The 18706-nt window shown below is 24.7% G+C and overlaps 1 protein-coding gene across 1 annotated transcript; it reads right to left on the reverse strand.

Annotated features, from left to right (window-relative positions):
* Positions 1 to 2861: 2861 nt before the first annotated feature.
* On the reverse strand, positions 2862 to 4413 carry LOC113558917 (uncharacterized protein PFB0145c). The gene is made up of 5 exons (XM_026964499.1): positions 4315 to 4413; positions 3905 to 4243; positions 3610 to 3824; positions 3276 to 3534; positions 2862 to 3202 (listed from the first exon to the last, which is right to left on the reverse strand). The coding sequence occupies exons 1-5, from the start codon at positions 4369 to 4371 to the stop codon at positions 2927 to 2929; spliced, it is 1146 nt and encodes a 381-aa protein (XP_026820300.1). The 5' UTR covers positions 4372 to 4413; the 3' UTR covers positions 2862 to 2926.
* Positions 4414 to 18706: the final 14293 nt, after the last annotated feature.

Raw genomic sequence — 18706 nt, forward strand, 5'->3', positions numbered from 1 at the left:
TATCTATTATAAAATTGTATTATAAAAGAGTAGCTTCTATCGATATATCGTATTATATATACAGCTGTTTATGTTGTACAAATATCATTTGAAAATGTATTAGAGTTAGACTTAAAAGTCCAGTGATCATTGTTAAAAAAAAAATAAAAAAGTAGATATTGAACTGCATAAGGCACTGTAAAAACCATGAGAAGTCTTCATATATATTTATGATTTTATGCCACTAAAATATTTTTTATTTTATTACATTAACTATTATTATCTAAGTATTATTAAAAAAATAAAAATTTACTTATACATTTTTACTCTTATGATTTTAATTTAATAGACATTAATAAAAAACAATTCAAACATTTTTAACAGTGAATTTGGACCTGTTTATCTATAAAAATTAATATCATAATCATAAATTCATGTTGTTATAGTAACTTTGTAATAAAATAAAAAATTGGTAATAAAATAAAACAAATAATTTTATAAAGTAGATTTGAATAGCTATTTAAATTATGAAATCAATAAATTTAACATAGTAAAACTTTATTTTTTTTATGAAAACAATAGATATATTCAAAGCTTAATTATTTTAATTATGTAAATATATTAAATTTTGATTTTTCAGCTTAAAATTGTAAGTTACCCAGTGATTATTGATTTTTGAGAACTTTGGTAACATTTGAAAAGTTTGTTTAATAAAATATTAAAAATATTATTTTCACGGATATTCATAATTAAATTCTTAAAAGAATAAATTTTAACTACCTCTTACTATTTTTCGAAGAATAAAAATAAATTGTTAATCTCGGTCATAAAATAACTATTTAAAATTTATTAGTTGTATTATAGTTATAACAATAAAATAAATTACCAAATTATTTCAATTGTTTAAGATACAATGTCTCATCCTTAGGAGTTTATCAAAATGTTTTCTTGACATAAATTTGAATGATTTTAAAGATATTAAATCATGTGTTAATATTTATATTTCTAATCCAAAATCACTAGTTATTGAAACAGCATTTTTACTAAAGCAGATGAAATGGACAAGATTTTTTAAAAAGAAAGATCATCAAATATTTTTAATACATTGTCCAAGTGCAATTTAAACTTTTTTCCGTCAATTTGTTATTTATTCAATGTGTTGGAAACTTCACTAGTATCAACATATTTGGATGTTAAATGGATGTTTTCGACTTTAAAGAGCCTCAACACTTTTTTATGAAACAAAACCTGACAAAAAAGTCTAGAATTGTTATCCTTTATGTAGGGCAATGTACATAGAGGCATTAAAATTGACTCTGAAGAAGTTATCAAAAGATTTTCAAATACTTCAAGGAAAATAAAATAAATTTAAAACTATTGATTTTTAAATTATTTTATCATGTCTATGTATAGGTAATTGACCTTTATACTAATGTGTAATAAAATATAATCAGTGTAGAAATGTAAAATAATGTAGTAACAGAAATTAAAAAAAATTAATTTTAATAATTTAATTAATCATTTTCCAATTTCATATTTTATTAGACTAATTTGCGTTTTAAAATTTGTTAGTAAAAAAACATATTTATACTATAACGTATATACCCCCTTCTCACCACCATCACTAACAAAAAATAAAAAAATATTTTGCTGGCTATAATAAGGTAACAGGGTTTTAAAAATTTATTGTTTCATAATAATTAATATTTCAAATTCAATTAATATTAATTGGCAGTATTGAGATATCTAGATAAATTTATCTAGATAATTATCTAGTAAAATATATCAACTATCTATTATCTTATCTAGATAAAAATCTAAATGTTATCTATTTGTCTATTTTAGATTTAAATTCCAGTCATCTACTGTAATTTATCTAGATATTTTTTTTATGTTGTAGAAAATTTTTTAATTTATAATGTTATTATATTTATGTTTCTGATAATATATACTATTTTCGTTCGTGTCGTCGCCGTATATCGACGACGATGATCGGCTTATAACTATTTCTATTATAATATAATATTATTATTAGTTATTAGTTATTACTCTTTAGTCATTTATCACTATAGTCTATTGACTATGCCTGTACTCTATTGCCACATTGATATTCGTACCACGAAATTTCAAATACTAGCAGATATGTGGGTAATTAAAATAAATTAAATTATGTCATATCGAAACGTATAAAGTCAGAACTCCCTAGAAATCATAAATAACTAAAAAATAAATATTTCATTGAAAATAAATCCGCTGATTACATACAGCCTATAATTTTTAAGATAATAGCTTTGATTTAAAGCATAACTAAATACATTTGATTTTCAAAATGTACCTGTCTTTTTTGTTCTAAAAAAATAACAATTTTCAAATTATAGAAGCAACATTAAGATTAAAACACACTTCAAACACCTTAAATAAATACAAAATATTGTGTACACGATAAGCCTAGCCTAATATGTATATATTTTTATCTAATATAAATTTAATTTTAAAATATTTTTTTTTAAAAAATGTATCTGCTTTTTATCTAATAAATAGATAATTTTAGTTGAGCTTATTTTTATCTTTATCTAAATGACAAACTACTTATCTGAACTCAACACTGTTAATTGGTCATTTTTAAAATTACCAGGATTATTATATTTATATTAGGTTCTATATAATCAAAATTAATTTAAATAAAAACAGTCATACAACAAATTTCACCACTTTTTTTAAAATGTATTAATAGATTTTTCCTTTTTTTTTAAGGAAATTCAACTAAAAAACTTAATAATTAGTAATTATATAATACTATGTTTAATCAACGTATGAGATCAGATGAAATTTTAGGACCACTATTCTTAACTAAATACAACTAAAATATAATATTGTAAAACCATTGCGGTAATACATTTCTTTTTTCGCTCAAAACCTATAAAACTAAAATTAAACGTAGGTATATCTATTCATCAGAATTACTAACAAATGATGCACTACTCATATCGTCATCATCATCATCATCATCATCATCATCTGAGCAGGAATTATCGTCTTTTTGCAAGTAATCTTCACCGGTATTAGTTAATTCTTCGTCTTTAATTTTCAAGTTTGTCACCGATTTATGTTCTCCGGTCAACTTTATTCCACTAGTCTTTGACAAAGAAAAAGGATTGTCAGCCTCACTGGGTTCAATCTGCTGCACGACACTTTCGTCGAATTCGTCAGATAAATCTTTTTTCTAAAATAAATAATATTATGTATATATTAATAAAATAAAACGTATCTAACGGATTGTATAAAAATAATATTACCTTCATCAGTTCAGTTATTCCAGAATTCAAATGAGGCGATTCCATTTTATCATTTACTAACATGTTCGGTTTATTGATCACATCCTCGTGTACTTGCCTCATTAAATTCTTTTGAAGGTCTTTGGTGTGATCGCTGATCTCGGACTCGCCGTGAACCAATTCAGGTTTCACCGTTTTCACGTGGACTTCCGACGATGGCTTTCGATCAACGACGACACCGATGACGTCAACTAATGAGTTCTTAGAAATTACCGTAGACCTAATCAGGTGTAACATAAAGTTAACGTAAAATACGCTTATAAAATAAAAATGAATGTTTTAAAAATTAACTGACCTGGATTTAGGTGCAATACGTTGGTTTACTCCAAATGCGTAGCTCTGTCTGCCACCATAACTTTGGTATTTGAGTTTTTCAATTTTTGATAGTAGTTGGTCGTTTGTTTCCATTAAACGGTTTAATTCCATCTGAAGAGCCTTATTTTTGCTTATCTCTACGTTTATTTGATTTCGGTGGTTCTTATTTAGAAGTTCGAGTTTGTTCAATAAATTCTAATATGACAATTAAATAATACGAAATCTATATCGAAATGTCTACTAATTGTAAGCCGTATTGTTTCACGTGCATGTACCTGATATTTTGTCTCTTGCTGTTTAATTGTGTTTTCCGCTTCTTCGAGCTGATTCGACAATTTCTCCCTTTCGCCGAGCTGTTTGTTCTTGGTCAAGTCCAACAAGTGTTTATGTTGTTTTTGAACATCCAATAGCTCAGTACTAATCAAGCGATTTCTGTCCTCCAGTTCTCTGTATGAATTTTTCATAGTCTTCAGTCGAGTCTGAAGTGTCCGAATATCTGCACTGTACGATTTAATCACCTGAGGCAGTTGAGCGTGTGCACCCTCGTATTTAGATAGTGCGTTTTCTTGCCGTCTCTCCATAATTTTCAATAATCGATTTTCACTCATCAAACCCTGTATATTCAAATTTTAATTTATCTATAAACATTTTATTTGTCAGGTATTCATTTTTCTTTTGGACTTACGTCTATTTGTTCCTGGGCCTCAAATAATTTATTCTGTAGTTGTTTGATGCGTAACATATTTTAACTGTTTTCTACTAATATTTAACCACCGACAAAAGAAAAGATTACGGAAATAGTACGACCAGTGGAAAATAAACATTTGTAGCATACAACCATACTGCGTCGTAGTATGTATACTGTTGGTTCCGTTGCTACGGACGTACAAAATCAATGGAAACGCGCTGAAAACTATTATGTGTAGACCATTTTTATTTAAATGAATTAAGTTGAACTATTATTTGTTTTTCATGCATTTTTCGTTTTATTTAGAAAATACTTTGACCATTTAACCGTATAAAAGCCAACATTTAATTAATACATTTTAAATTGGTATAACATGTTATAGTTTAGGTTATTATTAGGTATACACATTGAAAAAGTCATATGCGATGTATCAATTTTTTTTTTTTTTTGAAATATCAGTGTTTGGTACAAATTTACTTGAATATGTTATCTATTTTTTATAAACACTGCACATTAGAAGTCTAGATTAGCATTTTAAACATGAATACATAATATCTTCAAATTGCTTAGAAAAAAAATAAATTCTAATATTTTCGAAAGTAATATAAAGATATATTAAAAATAAACACTAATTTTATAATTCACTTACAGTTAACCTAATAAAGTATAGATTTTAGAAAATTAATTCCATAAGAATTGTTATTTTACGTATAAACATCGAATGTAATCAAAATTTAAAATTCAATAACGCATAAACAGTATGATATGTGCATTTACGCTAGACTTTTTTTTAAGTTTTTTTGAATGAGCTTTACGAGTATTATTATATTACACACTTATCTATCGTATTAAAATTAAAAAAAAATATATATGAATGTTCACCAACAAGTAATTTGCAAATTTTAATGATTTTAATACGTTAACATTTAAACTTCAAACACTTAAAACACTATAAAAACATATATATTTTTAATTAAAATATGAATTACGAGGAATTTTGTATTACATTGTACTATAATAATATTTTAATCATACATAAATTGAAAATCCAATTTCGTAAATGTATTCAGTATTATCTTATTATTATTTTAGGTTTTGAGCGGAGCAATAAATTAATTAATTTTATAATAAAGTGTGTTTTTGTCTGAAGCCACTATTTTTATAAAAAAAAACGCTGTGATTATTAACTTTAAGAAAGGTTTCTAATAGAAAATTTGATTTAGTTAGTACTTTGGTGAGTTAAATGTAAAAATATATTCTCTCGAAATTACTTTTTTTAAATAATCGTTAACTACCACCCTTCCCTATCCTGGAAAAAAAGGGTAAATACTTAACCACTCCACTCTATAGTAGTAGTCAATTGTATCTCGTCATTGAGTAAGCACTGAATGTATAATATTTGAAAAACAATTTTATGATAAAAAAACGATTCTAATTTCTAATGAAAATATTGGTTATTAGTATATGAATTCAATAAATTTTCGTATTTTTCATTTTCACTGTTGTTTTAAAAAGTAAGTACTGATAATTATAAATTTTGATCTCCCATTTAAGTAACTACTATAAACCTCTATTGAAATTGATAAGCAGAGAATTTTTTTCTATAGCAAAATTTTCTTCGGGAAAAACAATAGAAATAAAAATCAAATATATTATTGTAAAATAAATACAGTCATCAGAATCCAAAATTAAAACATATGTTAATATTTTTAACATAATTATTAAAATAATTGTTTGGTATCTATTGTTACCAAAAAATTAGACCGCCTCTTCTCTGAATCTTTTACGCCGTATACAATGATTTTCTTTGAGTTTAAATTTAATTAGTGATAAACAAAATAAGACAGGCTATGAAAGTTTTGTCTTCGTTACACCTATTAATTTGGGACTGGGTCTTGTTCTTGTAGACTGAAAGTTGGCCTGGTCTTGCTGTAAGTTTTTCACCGTATTGTTTTATACATATATACAAAAAAAAATACATCTATTATATTATGATTAGAAATTAGGATTTTCTATGATCTCTAACACATAACTAAGCAAGTCATAAATATATATATATTATATTATTAAAATTATTCTATTGATCTATTGCAATTGTATGATTTCTGAACGACTTAATCATTTTAAATAAAATTTATTTTTGTGTAGAATCCTGGAGACTGGAATGGAAGAGTATTTATAGCTTATTTATTAATCTATAGGTTATACTGGTTATAGACTAGCTCACAGATGCATTTATTTTTAGCTCAAAAATCAAAAAATCAAATATTATCTTGTATATTTAAATGTTTACCTTTGGTTATAGATAAATATTATAATTTGTCATAATTTAAAATACATACATTTTACTAAATATTTTTAAAAATTAAATCTTAAAATTAAAAAATTATAATTAAGAGGTAGAAAACCATAAAATTATTAATTTCTATTTAATTATTTATATCATATACCTCAACTAAAACAAATTGAAATACTACAGAGAAATAGATCAATCTTAACCTATGGGAAGTCGGGTAATACAGCTATTCAATATAATATTATATAATATCTAAATACCACTCACTAATCGTTATTTCTCAATAATAAAATACCGTTTGAACTTAAAATTTAGAATTGTGGGTCCTTTGCTTTAGATTTGAAATAAGAAGGGTGCTTAAAAAAAAGTCTCAAGAACGACGGAAGAAATAAAGAAATTTAACACAGTATAAATTGATATAAATTATCGTATCAGCGGATTTTAAAGTCGGAGTTGATTTCCGAAAAATAAAATTATCATTCCGAACTACTAATTGCAACAGATATATTATTTATCTTGGCCTTGGAATTACTAGTGCCAGCGTCATCTCGGTATTGGTTTTTTTCTTGGTCTTGCGTCGAAACCCGGCTGCAAGATCAAAACCAATTTTCCGCATCGCTAAATTTAACACTCCTATTACAGTGACCTATTTAATGACGATATACATTCGACACATACTGTACAGTAATTTCGGTTATCTACTTTTGTATATTATTTATTTTTATAATATTAAACAAACTCAGGTCTCAAGACAGATACTGTGAAAAAAAGGCATGAACGTTTTGTAATACACATAGCACATAAGTTATACCTTAATATAATATTTACTGCAATTTAAAACAAACCAGAATTGTTATCCATTACAACGCTCAGATAAATAAATACATAAAATGATAAATTATAATTTACTTAATATTGTACAAAATAAATGTAATATAATACTATGTGATACGTGATAATAATATAGTAATACATTTCGAATGCAGAAGTGTGATGTATGGATATTGTCATGTGTGTGTAATATAATTATTTTAAACGTGTATATGTAGTAAACCATATAGAAAATTATTAGTCGTCTTACAAAAATGCGATGGGATTCCTATTTACGAACTATTTATTATTTTTCCAAACAGTTGGCTGTTTTTCTGGTCTATTTCAGGCAGACTAAGAATACTACTCAGGCTTTTTAAAAACTACAATTATTATATGTAAACTGCTTAGATACTTATTTACCTTTTTAGTTGTGTACATATAAATACTATATAGTGTTTTTGACTATTTTATATAACATTATTATATTTGCCTATATTACAACTGAAAAAATAAAAACCAAACGGCCAGATATATTAAGGCTTTTTGTATGCTTGTGAAGTTGTGAACGAATTACTTAATAGTTAATGTCTATCTTTGGGCTTAGATACGGATTGACATATAAACAAATACAATTTGTAAACATTAAATAAATATAAATCAATTTGTATCTTTTCTTTTTAGTCAGTTATTTACTAACCTTACAGTAATTCGACTAATACGCTTTAAAAACAAATAAACGAATTTATATAATAATAGTCAAAACTACACAATGCCATACAACTTCACTAATTATACTGTAGGCATGACATACTATATAATACAGTTTACATATTATTATTATAATTATTTTGTTCTTTTATTTAATACGAGTAATAAATTACAATAAAATTGCTAGATAATAATTGTAGTTTTTTAAAGGACTAATTGCTATATTAGTCTGTCTGCAATAATCCTGAAAAACAGCCAGTCGTTTATAAAAATAATAAGTAGTTTGCGAACAGGCCACCCCGTCGTAAAGACCCTAGTCTTTTTGTAAAAAGATTAATTTTTCATATGTCCTACGCCCCTTCTCAACCTACCTATGAACATTAATATTAATAGTATAGTTACATTTAATCCAACATTAACCCGTCAACCACTAACGACTCCATATAATATGGAACCATATAAAGAGTAATTTTTAGATATTTTCACATTTTAATAGATAGACAAATTTCTCCACGATTTAAAATAATTTATTGACTGATTCGTCAATTTGTATATATTACAAACAGCTTTTTCTCAGTACATTCGCGTGTTGTTGAAGTGCGATATTACCATTCCAACATTGGTATTCTATTGATTATTGAAAAATATGGACACCCCGCTCGAGTAAATTATTGTTTTACATTTAAATTTAAATTTTTTATTCATCGTTTAAATTCAAATAAAGATACGTAAATATTTTAAATTGTTCAATATCCTAAAAATACATGTGATTGTTATACATATAATACAGTTTGTTATAAACCTGGGCAACATATTATATTGAAGAATGCGACAATTATTTAAAACAACACAAATATTAAATTATTATAAATAAAAGCGATTCCGCTGTATAATAGAAATATATAAACAATAATATTTCCTATAATACATCATTTTAAATTCAACAAATATGATATTATGTTAAGATATTACCAAAATAGATTTGAAATGGTACACCACTCGAAAATAAGTTTTTTTTTGTGTCATCGTTGCGAAAAGCAATTTTCTACGAAATAGTAAATTGACAATATAAGAGAAAAGCTTTTCGTATGTGATATATATCTTAAGTTATTTTTTCAAAAGTCAAAATAGCGATTTAACTAAACTACTAAATACACATCAGCTCGTACACAAGAAAGAAACGGTTTTCTTGTGATGTCTGAATAAACCATTAGCTATAAGTGATATTTGACAAAGTATAATATTATGGGACTTGTAGTGGTACGTTATAACAATAATTCAATGCAATTTACAAAAGTCTTGAGTGTTATAATTTTTTTGATAAATGGAAAGTATTATGATGTTAAATGGTGACATAATCCAAAAATAAATGCATTAAAATTGTAAAATATTTTGGATTATAGTCGGATCTTAAATTTATTATTAGCACCTACAAGTTATTAAATAAAAAATAAACGTTTAACTTTAAACTTAATGAATTTTAAATTTACATTATTTATAAATATAGTTTTTGTACATTTGATAATACAATAGTATATTGTAACAATTGTTTTATAAATAATTAAATTGAATTAATACTATTAATTTTTAATTTATATTAATGAGTATTATAGTTTATGTACTCAGTTTCGGATTAAAAGATGTCGTGCCCCTGGGCCCAGTATGAAATACCACCCTTATTGATAATATTTTATTCATAAACAAAATATTAGTGGGTTTTCCTATATTACTATAACATTTTTTTTATTTGTATTTTTTTTTGTTTTTTTTTTTTTGTTTTACGCATTTAACGGTTACGCTCAAAACATTGAATTTTTTGTTTTAAATTAAAAAAAAAAGGTTATTACTAATTAGTAAATTAAAATTGTATTAAGAGTATACTGCATATTATGTTGTTTCCGATATAATAAAATGTCGTTTTTCAGATTAAATTGTATATTGGTAACTTTAATATAATATTTAATTAATTTATTATTTAACATAAATAATTGAAGAATGTTATATATAATTATACGTTGGAGTATAAGGATATTTTTATTTTCAAAGTAAATTGATAAACGTTTTCAAATCGTAATATCTTTTGGACGCAAATGGGTTAACATTAAAATAAAAATTTAACTGTAAAATCTGTATTTGCATAAATAATACATTGTTTATTAGATACTTAACGTTATGAATTAATCGTAAAAATGTGTACACATTTTTTATATAATAGCTACAAAATGAAAAAATAAAGGCTTATAGAGATTTAGACAATCCCGGTCGTAGTAGATATCAAATATCAAATATCAAATAATACTCGATTAGTGTAAATATTAGTAGATAATAGAAAAACTGTATAACGATAAAGCTGTATAAAAATTGGAAATTCGGAAAAAGTAAAAAAGTTCAATTTAAGTTCATGTATTCAAATATGTAAAGTATTAAATTATAGTAAGACATGTAAATAAATTGAAATTAACTTGTTAATAATTTTCAGCCTTGGATTATAGGTAATAAGTTTTTCTTGAAACTTTTCAGTAGGTACACTAAAAATTACTTAAAAAATGTTAATTTACATATATTATGTAATTTTTAACTCTGATGTGCATACATTGTATACGGTATATTCTATAGGGCTATAATATTATCAAACGTTTCATTTTTTTTTTATTACAAACGAACATTCTGTTTTCGCGTACAAAGGTTTTAACATTTAAATATGGGTACTTCAAAACATACCAACGTTCTTTTTTTCATACAAAATGATAATTTAAAACATATGGATATAAATCAAATTCACACTAAAATAGCGGATATAGCAGAACACTGCAGCATACAAAATACTTAACGAACAGTGGTTTCTGTGTTTTTTTAGTTTATAAGTATCATCGTTCATCGATCTTGGTCGGTCTAAGGTTTTTTTTTTTTTTTTTATTGCCAGAACGGTGATTATATCTGTGTATATTTCTATCGAATAACTGAGTTATTCAGACTTTGGGCATAATCATAGAATTAACTGTTGTGTATCACACACAAAATACACTCTTTATACCGACTTAATTGCACTTTTAAATCTATACCTATGCCTTACTCAATAACCAATATCATTAGCATGATAAAATATAGATTTCATAATTAAATTAAATTTCAATAATAATTTCATTAATATTTATTGAATTAAGTTTGCGATTAATCAGTTTAATTGAAGTTACATTACAGTACATAAAAAATATATTGGTTTACACTGAATAAAATACTACAAGTTAAGCATTTATTCGGTTTGAAATGTAAATTATATCAACTAATATTAATATAGTGGGTATTCACTGCAAATTTAATCACACATTAAATTGGGTTACTACTTAGTGTCCGATTATCAGGATACTCTCAAATACCAATTGATCACTTTTTTCTGTTCAACCATCGGCAGTGGAAGATCTGTGTGAACATGACTATTTCATTCGTTTATTTATGTATACAAATTGACCGACCGGTGCCTAACGTGTTACGTGCTATTGAAATATCAAAAAATCCTAAGAATCAAAATATCTAATTTGAAATATACGTCAAGAAAATTTCTTTCGTTATTAGATATTTATTCGACTTTACGATTAGTATTAGATTTATTGGTAGAAGAGAAAATACATAAAAACATGTATTCGTAAAGATGTACGATTTACTTTGGTCCTAACTGTAATACACGAGAGTGTGACATATCTCAAAGTCATATTTACTTTATAGTGAACGAACCATGTCATAGTACATTAAAAAAAAAAAAAAAAAAAAATGGTATTAAATTATCCAATTTCTATTAATTTCTGCAACCAAAATAATAATATTATATCATACTCGTGCTAATAATAACGATATTATTAATAAAAACATAGAACGATCTCAACATAACCCGTAGATATACCATACGCGTAATCTAAATAATATATTTCAACGGTTATTACATGTTACACACCAGCTACGACACCCCAAAGCATATTATTTATAAAGGTTTAAAACCACTGTATGCATACACATTGTCCCTTCATCAATTTTTAACGGATCATTAACCTCTCAAATCAAATCCACTTTACAATCTCTTCCCATTTAATATCATGTATACGATTTTCACCACATTCATCACTACGCGTTACATATTCTTTGCTCCCTTTATCCCTAATTTTATATCGTATTAATTAAATTATTATAATAAAATGTATACAATATAACCCTTTTTAACTGATAAGATAATTAATTAGAAAAATCATATTTAAAAAAATAAATGAAGAAAGACACAATATTACTAACCCATACTAACCCGTTTTAAGCCAATGCTTGTGCAATATTTTGGGTAAATCAATCTCTGACTACAATATTTTTTTTTGATATTACAATTTATCATGGCTTAAACATATTAAATAATAATAAAATATTGCTTTTTGCTAAAAGCTAAGCGATTGACCAGTGCCAAAATTATTGTACGTAATATGTATATTATGGTATAGTACTATAGTTACATATACTTTTTAAGCGTTAAAAGAGTTTTCATTTATTTATAAAATATTAATATTTTAATTTATATTCCATAACCATTTCATTTTTAATTTAGGATATATTAAAATAACGATGGTTATTAAACAATGATACATTAAGATATACGACACTAGTTATGTATGCAATTATGACATTTTATTTAATATTAATAATAGCATTAAAAAATTATTATATATATATATATTTGTTTCAACAATAATTTTTTCATTGGCCCTTGTGTAATATACTATGTTATCCCTTAATTCAAATTATTACGAAAAGAATGTTATAATTCAAATTATATTATTTATTTGCATATTTACATATTTTATTTTACTATAGATGATAAAATTAAACAATATGTACTTAATTTTACAATTTAATTTTTTTTTTTTTTTATATACACGTTTCAATACAAAATTAATATCGACATAATAAAATAATTTAAATAATATTAACTCTGTATTTTTTCAACTGTGATTAACATCTTATTGTTTTTTGTTTATCTTGAAGATAAAAAATGTATTAAAATATATCGTACTTATACTTTAAAACTGTACCATATTCGTTTTTGACATGATTCCCATAACGTATGTAGGAAAAATATTGATACAAATCCTGGATTAACTCAACTAAATTAAACTAAAATACAACGTCACACCTGTTTAACCCACGTTTATAAACTTGCACGGTTTAAGTAAAAACAAACTCAGTTATCACGGGGAAAATATGTTTCAGCTATAATCCCATTACAAAACATACGTATATAACATAAAATACTATAGAGTTGTAGAAATAATTAATCAATCTGAAATAAGTAGGATTTTTTCATGCATATGCAGTTTGATTTAATCGCATAGTAATATTATGTTTTGTAACCTAAGAGGGAAACTTATACATATAACTAGAACTTATACATGGTATCTCTTATACAACGATATTGTCCATACTAATATATTATATTGCTTACCAATCTCACCATTACCCCACTTTTTTTAAATTAAAACGCATCAGACGTGTGGGTGGCTCTAAGTATTAACTGATTGCTGAATAGAATATAATAGTTATACAAATTAAAGTTATATTAAAATAATGAAAAACGGAAAAAAGCGTACGAGTAAAGATACAGTAAAAGGGTACCAGTCGGTGCACACGTACAACAGTTCTAATAAATGGCTAGGGTAGAGCAGATAATGCTTTGGTTACGGTTGGTGGGCGATATGATGGTTGAAGAGTATTTTAAATTACAAATAAAATATAATTCAATGGTACTTATAGTATTTTATAAAATACAAGAAAATACCTTTACTTCTAGTTAAGATTTATGTTTTTAAATAGTCTGATAACATCATCAAGGAAAATAATATTACATATTTTAATACCATATAATAATATAATCTAGAATTGAACTATGTTATACAGCGAACACTACATCAAAACCAATTAAAAGTACATTTTCAATGAGCTCATTTCGGTTAGAGCCCATTGAAAATGTACTTTTAATTGGTTTTGATGTAGTGTTCGCTGTATAACATAGTTCAATTCTAGATTATATTATATTATATTAAAATAAAGAGTATGTAATTTCCGCCACTTTTTAAGATCGCAGTTTGCGCTGTATAATAAAACTAAATAAAAGAGCATTGTGTAGTCTGTGCCATCTTGTAACTTCAAAAATTATAATTTACGCCATTATTCACCTTATTCAAATTGTAATTTATACAACTTTAAAATAACTAATTTATTTATTTTTACAGATTAACATATAAAATTATTTTAAAAAGTATTAAACAAGTACAATTTCGGTTATTAAAAAAAAAAAACACATAAAAATCAGTGTAATTAGGTAAATAAATGTATATAAGTATTCCAACAATTGAAGTTAAAAGCGTGGCGCATGCAGATTATATATTCCGTTTTATTTTCTGTCATGGTGCAAATAATCAAAACCAATTTTTAGACGTGGCGTAAAATACATATTATATTTGTATATTTTGACGCGAATTACATACCTGCGTACTTAAAATTACCTATTGGTAGCGCAAATTACTAGTAATAAAATTAGCGTAAAATATCATCTCCACCCATGTTGATAGTCGCACAGTTGTTAAACATCGCAAATCACTTTCAATTTTAAAATAGAATCTTTAGATAAACAAATTAAACATTTTATACATTTTCGTAATTTTTACGAAATTTAACAAACATTTAATTTAAATATTATTATATGTACATAAACCGTTCCTTAGTGCCTTTAATGATTTTATTAGTTATATCAACTTAAATAAATATTGTGTAACATTTTTTAACCTATCTGATCTAAAAATTGTTTCCAATATTTATAAAAATAGAAAGGTAGACAAATTATATCACTCAGCTGTACAGTAGGTGTCGAATGGCCCACTGTTAAATTTCAATTCAATGATATATATTATTGTATACAAAAAACGATTATGAGCGAAGACAGCACATCAGCCGATATCACTATAAGTATATTTTTCATAATACATTTTTATATATATATATATATACTTAGCTAATAAAGATATTTATTTTATTTTTATAATAATTTATAACGATAGTTTGTTATATATTTTTCCTAAAATATTGCATTTACGTATTATATTATTATTAGTACCGAATTATTATAATAATATATATTTATACTATACCTTTATTATATCAACTTATATAACTCGAAATTTAATATTATTTTTCTGCAGATACAGAGAAACAATAAAAAATGGCGCATAGTTTAATATTTAATATTTTAAAATAAATCAAAAATGAAAATGTCCTTAGTAAAATGTATAATAATATAATATATTATGAAAAAGTTGTAAGTTCTCAAAAATTTTAACAGAATAATAATAAAAATCGTTATCTATCGTTTAAATAAGTAATTTCGTCCAGATTGAAACTTAAAATGTCTATAAGAAATAATTGTTTCCATATATATTTTAGATTTTAAGTTTTTAATATGAACTATTTATGAGGAATCATGTATTAATGTTCCAAATCTTAGATATAAAAAGAGAAGTTTATAAGATTCTTACTAAAAATAGTTTACACAATTTTTTACGATTTTGACAAAATTCTTTCTTCAAGAATGCATAGTAAAAAAATTAATTTCATATTTATATACAGATATAAACAAAAACTTATGTTTAATTTGTATTCAATTTTTAAAAATGTTGACCCAGAAAATAGTTTTTTATCTATATATTTTATTTTTTTACTTAAACAAAAGTATATTTATAATCTGTACTATAATTAGATATATACTTAAATTTTACAGCTGAACTAAGATAACCACAACATATAATAACGTAAAAATAGAAGCCCATTAATGTGGAAATAATCTGGCTTTGAGAGAGGAGTTTAGGTTAGTCAATTAATACAGGTTCAAATTCAAGAAATATCGATCCAATATATTATCGAAATTTACAGAAAAAATACTAAAAAAAAAAATCAAAAAATGCTTATGACTCTAAATAGCTTAAAAAGAGTGAAAATTATACCATGTATAGAAAATGATAATATTAGCAATTAAGCATACTGTGAAAATTTAAGTATCTATACGGTTACTCGTTTTTAAATGACAGCAAAACCAAATATCGTTTGGAAAGAAATAATTATTATACAAAATTCTAAATTTAAATGCTTATTCATAAAAAGTATGTTGGTAATACAAACGTAGGTAAGTACATTGAATATTTGTAATATATATATGTGTGTGTGTGTGTGTGTGTGTGTGTGTGTGTGTGTGTGTGTGTGTGTGTGTGTGTGTTATCATGAAGAAAAACCAAATACAAGATCGATTCTAATTAAATAATTATTGATACAATTACTGTAGAATTCTATCGTTGTAAAAAAGTAGGAGAAAATTAGCTAATATTCACTACAGCAGATATCGATTGTACCTCATCATTAAGTAAGTCAGTGAAATGTATGTATTAAATATGAATTCAATGATAAATTATTGTATACAAATCATATCATTATAGAATTACGTTCTTTTAACTTAATATCAAGGAAATTCTATGTATTTTATTATAAATAATAAATATAAATTATATTTATATAATTTAGATTAACCTAACCATAGGTATATTACAATTTTTTAATTCAAACCAAATTAAAAAAAATACTATGCAATTTGTCGTCTTTTAAAATCTTTTTGACTTAGCTATAAAATCACTTCTTGATTTAATGATTCACTGTAAGCATACGAGTATATTTAGATCAAAGTATTTAAAAAAAAAAAATAGACAATATAATCGTAGAACATTTCAAACAAAATATATACATGGATTTTTAATATGTTTTTAAAATTAATATTTATATAATAAAACTAAATTAAACGTTGATCAACCTTTGTCTTAAATAAAATAGTTTAAAAATAAATAATTAAAACAGTATTAAACAAAGATATGTTCACATCTTTGGTACAAAGAGCTTACTATACTAAGAAAAAAAAACTCAATTTTTCATAATGAATAATTAAGTTCTACATTTATGTTTTTGTTTCCTGGAAATATGATCTTTTGTGCCATAATAACATTCCCAAATTCCATTTGACAAAGCAGTATGATGTCTATTGAGATGTCATTAATGTTTCTCTTCAGAACCACTAAATAGTATACTAGTATAGCATCTCTTTTTTTTTTTTATTTCATTTAATGTCCATGTCAATTTTTTTCGTAATTCTGCTTTACTTTATATACTTACAAAAACTACTATTTTAACGTAAATATTTATAAAAATCACTTAATTCATTTATTAATTTAACGTTAGATTTTGAATCAAATGCAAAACGTAATAATGGGCTTATTTCAAGCGTTAATAGAACAATTGAGATTAATAATAATAATGGTATCGGTTACTACTTTAACAATGTATACAATTTATATTAACAATGTAAGCTAACATGTTCTTGAAACCCAACTGAAGAAAACCAATAAAATGGTGTAGTTTTATTAAGTGTTCATACAAATATCAAAGTAGATCTAGAAAACATCTCAAATAGATTTTTTCTGCAAAAATATACCTATTTTATTAATATAATACTAAAATATTGAATAAATTAACAATAATTTTGTAAATTTTATTATATTATAACCATTTGTATGTTATATTTTATTATTTTTTTAATTTTATACACGGCATTTTATATTTCAGCAAGTAATTTATAATATTTATACAAACATAAATATTCATAATTGTATTTAAATTAATAAATTACCCACCTAAGTATTTAGCTTATTCCTGATCTTCACATATAATACAACATGAAATAAAATATTTATATTATTAATATGTACATAATTAAATTTCATATTGTGGTTTCGACTGTTTCGAGTATAACAAATATAAACTACACAAGTTTTAGTGAGTTGTGCTTATAAATTCACAGGATATTTTTCTATGGTCAAGAACATGAAAATTATAAAACAAACATACGTATTTCACAAAAATTAAACATAACTACACTGAGCACCCCATATATAATATAGGATTAAGACTTAGGTTAAATACTCTAATTTTGTGATTACAAAGAATAAAAAAAAATGGTTACCAATTTAAAAAAAAAAAAGTGTATGGAATGTCAGGCCGCCGACGCACCTTTAGTTAGCTTAATGTAGACTCTTTATAAAGTTTTATAAAATGAAGAATTTCAGTGGTTCATGATTTCTATAAACGATTAAAGTTTTTTGGAAAATATATCGTCGTGAAAGTGATTTATCCAAAAGGTATCAAGATTTCGTTTTGTGTAAACATCCAACAGCTCGTTCGTGGTGTGGTGTAACGGTGGTAATCGATAAAAGGTCGCCCGCCACCACCGAAAACTAGTTCATACCGCAACCGATGTTAATCGTCATCAATTTTAATAAAATATATAAATTTAATACCATTTAATATTTAATCAAATTGATTATGTATTTAAGCAAAACTGTATTATGTACATTTATTTTCACTTTCATGAAATGTCTTGCATAGTAACCAAACACGAAGGCAACATTGACGCTGTTGAATCTATGCAACAGTGTTTTTCGGTTTTTTGGT

This window comes from Rhopalosiphum maidis, chromosome 3 (genome assembly GCF_003676215.2).
Source record: "Rhopalosiphum maidis isolate BTI-1 chromosome 3, ASM367621v3, whole genome shotgun sequence".
Classification (NCBI taxonomy): Eukaryota; Metazoa; Arthropoda; class Insecta; order Hemiptera; family Aphididae; genus Rhopalosiphum; species Rhopalosiphum maidis.

Bases quoted from the DNA above. Each gene is read 5' to 3' on its own strand.
- LOC113558917 (XM_026964499.1), bottom strand. From the start codon at position 4,371: ATGTTACGCATCAAACAACTACAGAATAAATTATTTGAGGCCCAGGAA. The intron at 3,825-3,904 runs GTACATGCACGT...TTGTCATATTAG, and splicing joins AGCAAGAGACAAAATATCAG to AATTTATTGAACAAACTCGA. The intron at 3,203-3,275 runs GTAATATTATTT...TATTTATTTTAG, and splicing joins GAATAACTGAACTGATGAAG to AAAAAAGATTTATCTGACGA.